Source organism: Python bivittatus, unplaced genomic scaffold (genome assembly GCF_059951505.1).
Source record: "Python bivittatus isolate LINGU-HERP-01145 unplaced genomic scaffold, Pbiv_v1 ctg000050_np1212, whole genome shotgun sequence".
NCBI classification, from domain to species: Eukaryota; Metazoa; Chordata; class Lepidosauria; order Squamata; family Pythonidae; genus Python; species Python bivittatus.
The window spans coordinates 8,674,723-8,687,804 of NW_028277033.1; the positions used below are offsets into that span (position 1 = coordinate 8,674,723).

Consider the following 13,082-nt stretch of genomic DNA (forward strand, 5'->3'; position numbering starts at 1 on the left):
TGTCCTTTGCATTATTTACAAGCTAATGAAGAAAACTTAGAGGGTGAGCGGAACTCTGTAGCTGACACTGGAAATATTGGGGAATTCTGAGAGCAAATCTTCGCTGACTATTCTATTCTCTGTATTCCAATTTCAAATTAATATAAGAACTTATTGGTACATAAAACCATAAATAAAACAGGACACACAGTGACCGACTGGCCTCCCTTTCCCCTTAGCTGATTTTCCCTTGGCATGTGGCAGCCTGGGACGGTGGGGGGGAACAGAAATAAGTGCTTTTTTCAAACGATTTTGAAATATTTCCTAATATTTCCACTTTAAGTATTATTAAAGTCTTTAAGATCAGGAAGAAAGAATCTAAGTTTGGAAAGACTCCAAACAGGTTTTACATGATTGTTATATTGTTTTTAACTACATTTAGTCATTGTTTCTGAAGTTTTCTTTTCATTCTGCTGGCCACTGACAGTACTGTAGTTAAATCTGATTTGATCTGGAAAGACTCAAATCAAGAAATAAACTAATACATGAAAGCTAAAGAAGTTTGTCTCAATGTGGATAAAATTTCAGAAGTCCCTAAAATAATGAAAATAAGACATCAGATGAAACTGCCAGAATGCCATCCCACATCGCACAAATGTAATATCACGTAACAATTCTGATGGAATTAGAGCCAATCCCAGAACTGTTAGGGGTCTGCTTAAAACTTCTAAACGCATCTTATACCTTTGAAATGCTTGCTTATCTCAAGTGAGTCCAAAACTAAATGAGTCATTTTTTTACTTTAACATAGCCATATTCAGCTCAGCATCTGAGATAACTAGCTGCATTAAAGTGCAAACAAATACTAAAAGAAATGGTTTTGAGTATTCTGGCATGCGTTAATTGATCTGATCTAACCAGCATCAGGAGAGCCAGTATGATATAGAAGTTAAGGTGCTGGATTAGGAGTGGGGAAACTTGAGTTCTAGTCTTGCCCTTAGGTGCGGAAGCCAACTGGATGGCCTTGGGCCAGCCACTGTCTCTCAGCCCTAGGAAGAAGGTAAGGGCAAGCTATTTCTGAAAAACATTTTCAAGAAAGCTTCAGGGACATGTCCATGTAGTTATCAAAACAAAAAACAAATCAAAACACCCTAACACTGTGTAATGAGCATGAAACTGAGCCAACTCAGGGAGGCAGTGAAGGACAGGAAGGCCTGGCGCGATGTGGTTCAGGGGGTCATGAAGAGTCGGACACAACAACTGAACAACAACAACAACAACGCTGTATAAATGATACTAGGAAACCAAAGAAAGCTGCCAAAAAGACAGAAAGAGAGATAACTCCAACTGCAGAAAAAAATAGCACATTATTAATATATTGGAAAAATCACCATTTACTGTTTTTTCCAGATGGTTTCATATCAGCCCACCTGTACCACATCAGATGCTTCTGGTTTCAGACCTAATCAAAAGAGGTTAGCCTAAGCACCATTTGATTATTGCAATTTCAGATTTATAGGCTGAAATGTGCACATCTAAACCTCCAACATTTTAAAGTTTTTGTAAAAAGAACAAGTTCAACAAATAATTTGATTTTACTCAATGTTTCCATGTAAGGCGGGTCTCTCTTTTTTGTCCTTTTTTTAAAAAAAGCATACTCTTTGAATCTCACTATAGCTAAGCAGTCAAGATTCCTGAACGGACAAGTCAACAATCAGAAAGTAGGTGTGATAACTGTCCTCCCTGCCCCTCCAGCAGGAATTAAATGCTTGATACAGGGCTGATTTAATCTTTATTTGAAGCCCAAATTAAGCTCTTTTTCAAAAAAGAGGTCAATCACGTCATATCAAGTCCCTAATGCTTTGTTTTTTGAAAGCCACATGACAGGAAACATCCACAGTCAGATATTCTGCCTAAATACTGTATGCTCCTGGAGTCAATTCTGTTCTGATGATGTTTAATGTGCTGATAATCTATCAGGCATCCTTTGGCAGAAAAGTATTGATACAATATTTGGATAAGGCAATTCAGCCAGAATATGTTCTTCATCTTCTCCATATAGCTCCCCGTACTTGGTGATGCTATCACTGGTTTCTCCCTGCAGTGTGAAGCAAGTCAACAATAAATCCTCACATGTCTTATTAATGATTGCTACAGAACTGGGTCTGAGAGTCAAATTAAAGAGAGACGGGGATCCTAATCACCTCTAGCCAGAGGTCCTTCCATCTCTTATTTATGACTGGAATAATCAGGGTCAGCCTGTGTACATTCATCAGAAAGAGTTAAGGGAAAATGTACTCAAGGATTAATTATAGCTATTCCCAGGAGGAGCAAATGCATCTACAGCATGAGGAAATGAACTTTAAAAAATCCCCTCCATTGTTAATTGGAAAGAAAAAAGGTTATTTTAACAAAGTGCCTTACATACACATGCATACGTATATACAATTCATTCCCATTCTACTCTAGGACTTCTGTGAATGCCACTCGAGGCACATTCAGTTTACTGTGAGTAGAAGTACATATAAGACAGAATTAAGAGAAAAATAACAATTCAAATGGTGTCAAACTATAGAAAGCAGTATTTGAGCTTCTTTTTTTTTTTTTGCTTTTGTCAAGATCAATTTTTTTTTTTTGGTTACCTTATCGCAGAATTCAGTAAGGGCTGTGAAGTCCCATTTCTTGGCATAGGTAATATTATACCTGAGGATAGCTTCCTACAAAATAAAAATATAGCAAAAACATGAGCAATAGGAAAATGTAGTTTTTGAATAAACTGCACCCTCTGCTGGTAAAATACTATTTGGCAATAGATGTAATGGCACTGATGTTTGCAGAAAAAAAAATTTTTTAAAAAAAAATTAAGGATGGGAGTGGAAATCTCTGAAAGCCTTCTACTTCCATTCTCATTTTTAAGGACTCCCCAAAGATTCCAACAAACAGCCTAAAACTGCCATTTGGGACACCTCTTTCATCCTCTTTCTCCCGTTTGAGTTTTAAGGATGGGAATATGAACAGGAGGCCTCAGGGGCTAAAGCAGGCTCATTCCTACCTTTAACCCCCCCCCCCCAAATCTTCCAAATGGCCTGAGAAAGCAGCAGTTTGGAATTGAGTTTTGGGAATCTAGGGAAGGCTCAAGGGATGGGAAATAGGAATAAAAAGCCATGTGCTCCAATCCTCACCTTTAAATTCCCCCTCAAAGTTAAAGAACAAGTTGGAAAAAAAAATAAGGCTGCACCCTTTCTGAATTTCACTGATGCAGTCTTGGGATACTGAGTGGTCACAACGTTTTGCTCAATCTTCTTTTTTATATGTTGCAAAATTCTAAAACGTCCAATCTGGCATGATCCGTTACTATTCCTTAATCATTTTTCTCTTAAATCATTATCCCTTTTTCTCTGTTCTTAAGGCTGATTGAAAAAAGGGACGGGGTAAAGTATACTGCCAATGCAGTAGTGTACTGACTCTCTCATCAACCTACCCAGTAACGCAATATTGGCTCCCCCCTTCTGCACCTGTATCATTCTTGGGCTATACAACATCGCAATAATTCATCGTGCCATTTTTCATGCTTATGGAATCCAGCAATATTGACGGATATTCATTTAACCGTGAAGCATTAGGTCATTCGTCTGAGTCCCACTTTATCAATCTCTTGAGCCAGCTACCCCCTTTAACAGCAACTCTATCATGTTAAGGTCAACCAGTTATTTCGATGGATTAGGTGACAGCTTGGAAAAATAAGCGCCAGAATGGTAGCATGGGTGATCTATTCCAGTTTTCAAATTCATTTTTATCACCCACCCGGTGAAATTCAAGCTAAGACGAAGCAGTGGAGTGAGCTTAATTAGATCAGCCACCACTGCTTGAGTGTAAAAGCCAGAGCTACAAATAATAATCCTTTTACAACAAGAATCTGATCTATGTTTGATCTAACCGTCTTTAGTAAAGTGCCATCTAGGTATAGGTCAAGTGGGGGCCCATACAGGAGGCATCTGAAGAACTTTGTGAATTTGGGCTAAAAAGAATTAATCAATAGATGGAAGCTTTCTGCAAGGATTAAGCTGCAATCTTATTGTCCGGGGGAGATATAACCAGCACAGTAACATTTTTTAGATTTCTGCTCCCTGAAGCCAAAGAGAAAAAGACCTGATGTCTGAAGGAGAAAACCCAAATCTTAACCCCCTCTTCAGCTCCTAAGGCTCTCTCTTTCCAATACTGGAGGTCCAAAAATAAAAAAGGAGATATGCTAAAGGCGCAGGTACGCTGGACCTTAAGCCATCCTGACTTCCTTGATGCTCAATCCACCCAAACTAGCACGCGGTCCAAACAAGCTCTTGAACTGATGCAAGCTTACTCACTTTGAATAATTTTAAAGGGAGGAAATCCTTCCCTGAACCCCCCCTTTTTTGTTTTTTTAAAAAAAGGAAGCAGTAACAGAACAAGAGCCTAGCAGGAAGTAATGCTTCTAACTGGCATCCCAGCAAAATGAAGGAGCTATAGTCAAGATCTAACAAGAAAATGTGATGTAAATATATGCATGTACCTCTATTTTTAATTCTTCCAAGGGAAGAGATACTTAGCCCTATGTATCGTTCTGGTAACTAACTGCACCCTAGCAATTATTCTTCAGCATAATGTATAATATCTCCTTCTTCAACAATAATTTTTTAAAATTATTAAAAAATCACCAGCATCCATAAAAAGTCACTCTTCTAATAACCAAACATGTCTCCTTGTCCAAAATGATAAATTTTAACTATAACTGCCCCTGTGATGAGCCACAAGCCAGTTACCATATTGTAAGTTATTATAACTAAATTTACTTGTAAATTATTGTAAGGAAATAAGCAGTATAAGCCATATTCGATTGTACAGTTTAAGTAATTAATCAATACTAAAATTCTGCATCTTCATAACCATTGTGGTGGTGGATTCTGCATTAAAAACCATCCCCTATGTAATTTCATAAATAACCTTCATAAATAACTGTTTGCATTCTCACAACCTCCGTTATGAAGAGCATATTATAAATTAAATTATAGCATTCAGTGTATTGCATATGTGGATCAAAAAGCAAATAATTCTTTAGCTGATTGCAGTTTATAACTGAAAAGTTTTTACCTTCAAATCACGGGAACTGGTGAATTTCTTGAGCAGTGAAGTCTGGATTAATTCCCATCGGCTCCCAGCAGTCCTGTCCCCGTTCTTTATAAAGAACAGACATTTATATACAATATTAAAACCATTCAGCTAAGAAAATCATCTTAAGATTTACTATCAACTGAGAACAAAACAAAAATGTCTGTGCGTGGGTATAATTTATAAAACATTAACCAAATTTACAACTGTGTTGCCATTAGGAAAGGAAGTATGAAGCATTTACTTAAAATTTGAGACTACTGTACATAGTAAGCAACCTTTTTTTCCCTACTAATCAGTCACCATAAACATAATCTAGCCTCACCCTTTCTACTGGAGGTGATTTTATTGCCACCTAAGAAGGGTTTATAGGACACGGATCTCCCACACACCTGATCTCCTTCAAAACTGAGCACTGCAAATGAAACCCTTACAATTATGACTAGACACTCCCTCCTGCAAAATCCAATGCCAACTTCATTCCAATGATTTATAAAGTGATTTTCAGATAATATAAACATGCAACAGATAAAGCATGAGAAAAATGTTTTAAGTCACATGGCCCTCAATTTTTGGGGAAAAGCAGAAAGTTCTTTAAATAAGAAAGCCCTGATTTTTGCTTGCCAGTCTAACTGATCTTAGGGTGGGCAGAATCCTTGAAACAATATGACGAGCATGCTCACAGAAGTGAAGGTGATCCTTGAGGTGAACAGGTTCCCAAACCACTTTTGGCCTAGAAGTTAAGCTCAACTCTTTGAACTGAACTCTAAAACACATTCAGAATAAATGCAACCGGCACAAAGTGGTGTTACCTATTCAGACTTCCTGGGCCCCATCAGTAATTTGGCAGCACCAAGTGAAATGGTGCTTCTCAAGAATTGTACAGTTACAGCTTGACATCTTCAGCTGACTGATAGTAACAGAACCCAGCTCTTTTGATAACTTCTTTTGATTTTGTAGAGATATTGAATAATGTGGCAGAAAAGTTATCCTATAAACTAAATTCAGCACTAATGTCTTGAAATACTATCGCAACATCTGGCTCAGATAACAAGGCACAAAAAGTTGTTGAGAAAGCCAGCATGCTCTCCCAGCCTATTTCTCCCCTTAAATCCCATCTATACTTTAATATTCCCACATATGGACACACGGTGACATGCACACTTCTCCCATTTTCTTGTCAATGATAGACTCTTTGTTTCACTCCAACTTTATTATAGTCCTGCTCACCCAGTAAACTTATTATCACATTCTAATATTGAACCTCAATGATTTCACATAACATTGTTAATTTTTTGCTTGGGAATATAGAACAGCTTGGAACCATAGTTTATAGACCATGAAAGTATAAGGCTGGCTTATGGAAATGTCATATTCATTTTAACAAAAGCTTTACTAACTATAAACAGGAAAAGAGCTGCCATGCATTATACTGGATTTACAGAATTTATGCAGTTATGATTATTAGAAATAGTCAACCATCAAACATGATGATAAAGTAACGCAACAATTACAAAAGGCATTTAGAGCATAGCTAAGAAACTTAGAAGACCCTGTGGCTTAAGTAGGTAAACAATATTGCCTCACCTCATCTTCTACAGGATATAAATTCTGTTCTGAGCAAGGCATTTTCACATGTTTATTGTCCCACAAATCCTTATAATGTGTTGGGAAAGGTTTAGGTACTTCTCCTTCCTTCAGAAGATCTACCTGCAACAGAGAAGATATTCTGAGAAACAGAAGCAAATCACTTGTAAACTTAAGATCTTTATCTGCAACACCTCAACACTTTTCCAACCTCAGCATAAATATACAGAGGCACTCGCTGACTTAGGTAACCATTCTGTTCCAGAAAATCTTGTGTAACTTAATTTTTTTGCACAAGTTGGGTATTCATCTGTGCTCTGTGGTGTTTCAGGCAACGTTTACATGTTCACAGACCTTAGACGTGAATATACTTGCATCAGTCAAATTCCCACAAGTCCTAGATAACCCAGGGAACATTGGTAACTATATCTAACATGTTATATCGAACAATGCAACCTATGCTTATTTTACACCAAACGGATGTTGTTATTTTAACTACAGTGCAAAGCAACTCATTCCAAATGAGGATGTTTTCGAAGCAACTGCTCTCCCTGATACTGAGCCACTAATGCAGGTTCAAGGTTTTGCTTAAAAGCCCTAAGAAATGATCACTGGGCAAGGTCCTACTGCATGTGCTGAAAACTACAGACTAGCATCTTGTCGTTACTCCACAAGATTCTCTGCAGCAACACTATATTCTGGAATACTCTCTCAACTTAAAAGTCACAAGCCACAAACTCTTCCATCTATTATAGACCCATCTCTTCTCCAAATTTTCTCTGTATCATAAAATGAAACCCCTGTACCTCAAAACCATGTGGTGAATAAATCTGTAGGACCCACCAAAAAGGAAAAGACTAACCATATTTCATATTTTGATCAATTAACCCCCAGCTGGCATGAAATCCACATCTCCCCACCAAATCAGAAGGTGACACTGAGAGTGATCCTACACAGCCCAGTCTGGAGCACCAGATTGTCCAACATTCTTAGACAGTTTCAGACACTGAAATAGTGGGGGGACGGGGGGGACACAGCTACCCCCAAATTTGTGGATGACAAAAACCAAGAAGCATACCTGAATATTTGTTATCACAAGAAAGAGCCACTGTTTATAGCAAAAATGTTTTTATAAGATCAGAACATTGGCGACATTCCAATCATGCAGCGGTCATTGGCACCAGAAACCATAACAAAACTCTCCCCTCCTATACCATATCCAACACTCTTTTCTTTACCCATTTGCCTCGTCCTCAGCTACCATTTTGGCAAAAAGAGGAGCAGGTCAGTGTTCCCATCCCAACAGTGGCCCATCTCACCAAGTTCTCATTACAGGAAATGGCGTCTCCACATCGTCCCTTCGCCTGTGGAAGGGAACCTCCCTGAATATTTGAACTACGAAGTACAAACAAGCTTTACCCTCCCCTTTGTCTTATTTTCTCTCCCTCTCAAAGAAGCTGTAGTGAGATTTCACTGCCGTAAGAAAATACAGAAGGAGAATGCATCGTTTTGGCTTACAAATACTAAAAACTGACTAGCAGTGCATGTATTGGAGACATAAGGACACACACCTGTATTTTTTTATCTCAAAACAATCCACTAGTGACAAGTGTAACTGATGTAAAACAAAAGATTTCCTTCCTTACTTCCCCGCCTTCAGTCCCAATGGCTTCCAACCAATCTTGAGTAGATAAATGGTGAAGTGTGGGAACAAAATGATAGGTCTGAAATCAAGAAGTCAGGAAGAAGTCTCCTCTAAGTTTTTTTTTTTAAAGATGAAAACATCACCAAGCCTATTGATACCTGTGTTTATATGAAACATACCATTGTCTCCCAATTTTTTCTCTTTCTGAGTTCCAAAGTTTTGGAGTGTCAGGATGTAGCACTCTAAATACTTCCACAACCTACAAAGTGTCAGCTTTAATCAAGATTGGAACAGTGTCTGTCCAGGGCCACTCTGGAAAAAAGTTTCACTAGTAAAGGAAATTTCATACTCTGATTGTAACTGTATGGTTGGCAGATGGTCTCAAATGAGGAAGATGAAGTCCACAGATTGGCAGTCTTCGCATCTCTTCAATTGGTGTCCCAAACCACTTTTTATTAGTTGGAAGTGAGGGAGGGGTATATTTACAATACTTCCTTCCTGGTTGATGTTCATTCCTGGCATTGAAAAATTAAAATAAAACGTACATTATATAAATAAAAATAATGAGCAGTAAAAAGGACTATAACAAACACTAAAACTAACAAGGATAAAATATTTAGTACTCAAAACCTGTCAGCTAACATGTTAAAAGAATGGGCAAATAGAGGAGCCTTTACTGAATAGCAACACAACCTTTGTACCATATAAGTGAGTCTGATCCTTAGAAACAATCTCATTCAGAAAAGCATAAATTCCTCTTCCCATGCTATAGTATCCATTATGATATTAAATGTCCACTTTCCAGATTGCAACATCTGGTATAATTTTGTGAGAATTGTGGATCAGCTCATTGGTTTCCTTCCAAAATATTATTAGCCCCAACAAAGATTTAGCACTGCTATTGCCCCACCTGAATTAGATGAAAAAAGAAATAGAGGTAAGTTCTGCTAACCTATCAATGGGATCTCGCTCTCAATATCTCACCCAATGGTCTGATGTTCATGCTGAATAGCACAGAGAAGAAAAAATGGTAGGCCAAATAAAAGAGTAATTTTAGAGCTGAATGCCATCTGGATATGAGATAAAGCACTATAACATTTTAGTCCAATGCCAGCGTATCAAGAAGGATACTACAAAGTTTGAGCACAAACATGCATTTTGTTCTGAATTCAGGCAATACACCCCCATCTGAAATATTTTATCAGAACACTTTCAGTGCACCATCATAGGACACAATCAAAATTTGAAACATGAGTTCTCTTTTTCATTCTTTTTAGGGCCACAAAAGAAGTTGAAAGTTTGGATTAAACCTACTGGAATGAGATTTCCTACTGGGCGGCCCCCACTCTGCTGCTGTTTAGAAGACCTGTGAAGACCTGGCTTTTCACCCAGGCCTTTGGTGAGGAAGAGGGAGACCCCTTACTTCACTGTGCTTGCCATCTTTTATCTTTATTTTTTACGTTTTATTGATTTTATTGCAATTTATTTGATTGTTGTAAGCCACCCAGAGTTGTTGAGTCGGGCAGCATACAAGTTTAATAAATAATAGTAATAATAATTGGCTATGAGGATGATTTAAAAAACATTCTGTAAAAAGGCTGTATAAAAATAGACTTATTTCTCCTTAACCGCTTTCATTGTTTTCTATGGGAATTTGCTAATTTCCCTTAGATGAAATGCAAGAGAGCATGGATCTGTTTTGAGATCCCACTGTTCTCTACAGCAAAAATAAAATGCTTATTTTATCCTGAGTTTGGGGGAAAAATCCAGAAAATTCTGTGTTTCATCCCAAACTTGGGACACTGAAAATAGCCTTTTAAAAACTCATGTTTTGCATCATCCCAGAAACCACACCTCTTGTCCTGTCGTATGTCATTCTGTGATTTTGCCACACTGAAGTAACCGCATCTACTTTACATTTTACTCTATCAAACTCATAAGCTGCTCATGGTATTCACAAATTTAGAGTCAGAAAAAAAATACCTTTTCTCATCTGCTCTATGAACCCGTGCGAAGTGGGCAGTAATTTTAGAGTCTTTCCTGCCATAGGGCTTGGCACTTCTGCACTCAGATGACAGAAGGGGTGAGGTTCCAGAAGCCTCCGTGTGCATTTCACTATCTTTCAGTGGATTATCAACTCCTTCTGTGTTGAGACTAAATCGAGCACCTTCACTTTTCCGGGAAGCAAACTGTAGCTTTCTCAAATCCTGGTCAGCATCTGTCCTTCGGAACCGTGCGGAATTGTCTGGTACTTCTGACCCATCAAAATCGTCATGGTCCTCAAGAAGTGGACTGATTTCTTCATCAGCCTCTGAAACCTGGCAACTGTTCTTGGAGTTATCCACATCCATTGGGGATTCAGGCTCACTCCCTTTCTCAAAAGAGGGTGACTCCCCCAAACATCCCTGATCTCGGTTCTGAAAGTCATAAAGATCAGATGAACTAGCGATACAGCCTGCATCTGAAAGTGGGCTCTCGGGGACCACATCCACCTCGTCTGCCTCAGCGTTTATGCCTACTGAATCCTCCAAGCTGCAGTTTTTAACTGGCTGGGGGCTCTGCAGAGTCACTTCCCTTGCAGGATCCCAGTCTTTGGAAGCCTGTTTTGGATTTGCTGCCTTCACAGGGCTGCCTGAGGACAGCTTCTTAGCAGTACAATTTTCCCGACTGTCATTACCAGCTCGACGAGCCTGAACACCAGCTTTGTACATTTGATGAATGTTCGCGTTTTTCAAGTGTTCACCTGTTTGCGTTTGTTTCAGAGTGTCAGCTTCTGAAAGCTTATCCCTACACGTGCCCTCAGCTGGAGGAAAGGCCACCTGCTTGGTGCTCATTTCCACAGATAACTTTGAACACCCCTGCTCGAAGAGACCCTCAGCCTTTTTTGCATCGTGGTCAAAAACAGAATCTTTTTTAACAAACGCCATTTTGGACTCGGCTTCCATATTGTTTCTTTTGCTTTGCCTGCTGTAAAAAGAGAATACTGTACGTTAAAACTGATAGCCATTTCCTCACACTTCCTTGCCATTGGCCAGGCTGCTAGCAGTTGGAATCCAAACATCTGAAAGGCATCCAGCTGTCTATCGCAGAATTAAAATATTAAGAAGCTTAAAAAAAAACTTGATTTGAACATTATTTTCACTCTAAATTTTCTAGATTAGATTCTGTTCTAATTCCCACCATTGAGTCAAAGGATCACATATTCCTAACCTATTGCTATGCTTTGCTATACCATCCCTTTTTTCTAATTAACTGAGCATAGCAGAAGACAGGATTTTTTTCTGAATTTTTCTTAAAAATATGGTTACTGACAGCTTCTAAAAGCTTATTTTCTAAAAGTAAAGACACAACGCAAATAACATGCAAAAGGTATAGTATTACCTCATAAAAATGCAGAAAATATTGCAACTAGTAATTCATAATTCAAAAATGACAAGGGAGATGAAGCAATCCTGCCATGCCAAGCAGAGGATGATTAAACACCCTTCCTTTATAAAACACTCCAAATTTATAAGCAGGCCAAAATCAGAAACCTTTGTCTGATATCAGCACCATTATGCATGTCGCCTCTTACACTGTTCCTTTTCTTGACATTTTTGTTAATACAAGTGTACTTTACCAAATGTCAACTTATAACAGCAAAGGGTTATTAGTCTTCTGGTGGAATAACCTAGCAGTAACCATTCCTACAGGCTGGAGCAGAAAGAAAATGAGTTGATGCTTTTTTTTACCTTTCAGATTCTACAGTTTTGGCTCCTTTTTTCTCCATCCAAGAGGTAATTCTCTTTTGTTTGTAAACTGGAAGGAAAAATACGATAGTTTTACTGGAATTGGAAAGGTTGGACCCAAACTTACCAATCTTAAAATAGACCTATATAAATTAATGAATTTACTGGTGTTTAATTGGCAAGAAGCTACTTCATCAGCTCTGGGAAACACGCCGAAGGTATCAGAATTAGCTGCATATCCACGTACGCTCATGCGTCATTTCCCAAAGTAAGCGTCACTATTCTGGCCAACAAGCCAGTCCAATACAGCCTGAACGGCGTCTTTAGAAGGTGGGTCCACATTCAGCCGAGCCTATCGAAAGCTGAATACAAGATGCCATCAGGAAAAGAACAAATGTAGCACCCAAAACTCCACAGAAGGGAAATGCAGCGTTAGGCCGAATCAGAGAGCCTTATTTCTGCAGCAGGAGGGAGAGCAGCGCTGGTCTGTTTGGAGTCTGGGGGCTCCCTTCCGGCTCCCCAGTTTCACGGGGGGATGCGAGATAACGAAGACCGCCCGGTGCCGGGAAAGGGTCTCCTGGTGGTCCCCCCTCCCGCCCTCCCCCCAGGTCTGAATCAACGCGGGGCGCCCACCTTTGTTCCCCACGGTGGCTGCGGGGCCGCCGGGTCCGGGCCCTTCCTCCCTGAGGCGGGGAGGCGGCGGGGGCTGCGGGACCACCTTCTCGGAGGAGGGCGCCGGCCGCTCCCCGGAGCTGCTGCTGCTGGCGGCGGCGGCGGGGGGAAAGAAGCGGCTCAAGCGAACCCTTTTCCCGGGGGGTTCACACTCAGGCTCCGCGCTCATGCTGGGGGCGACCTCGCCCCTGCGCCCCGGTCACCCCCGAGAGAGGGGGACTCCCCGCCGCATCCTCCTACCGCCCTCCCCGCCTGGCCAAGAGGCCTCTCCCCCCTCCTCCTCCTCTTCTTCTTCCTCGTTTCCCCGCCGAGCCGGAAAGTGAGCGTCG

At 39.9% G+C, this 13,082-nt stretch overlaps 1 protein-coding gene across 2 annotated transcripts in view; it reads right to left on the reverse strand.

Moving 5' to 3' along the window:
- PARG (poly(ADP-ribose) glycohydrolase) overlaps nucleotides 1-13,068 on the reverse strand; it is a 61,509-nt gene extending 48,441 nt beyond the window's left edge. For both annotated transcript variants that reach the window (XM_088129474.1, XM_088129466.1), the window contains exons 1-7: nucleotides 12,715-13,068; nucleotides 12,085-12,151; nucleotides 10,337-11,320; nucleotides 8,703-8,868; nucleotides 6,709-6,831; nucleotides 5,104-5,187; nucleotides 2,622-2,696 (exon numbers count right to left, since the gene is read on the reverse strand). In XM_088129474.1, the coding sequence (XP_087985600.1) occupies nucleotides 2,622-2,696; nucleotides 5,104-5,187; nucleotides 6,709-6,831; nucleotides 8,703-8,868; nucleotides 10,337-11,320; nucleotides 12,085-12,151; nucleotides 12,715-12,922 (1,707 nt within the window). In that variant the 5' untranslated portion in view covers nucleotides 12,923-13,068. The remainder of the gene's footprint in view (nucleotides 1-2,621; nucleotides 2,697-5,103; nucleotides 5,188-6,708; nucleotides 6,832-8,702; nucleotides 8,869-10,336; nucleotides 11,321-12,084; nucleotides 12,152-12,714) is intronic.
- Nucleotides 13,069-13,082: the final 14 nt, after the last annotated feature.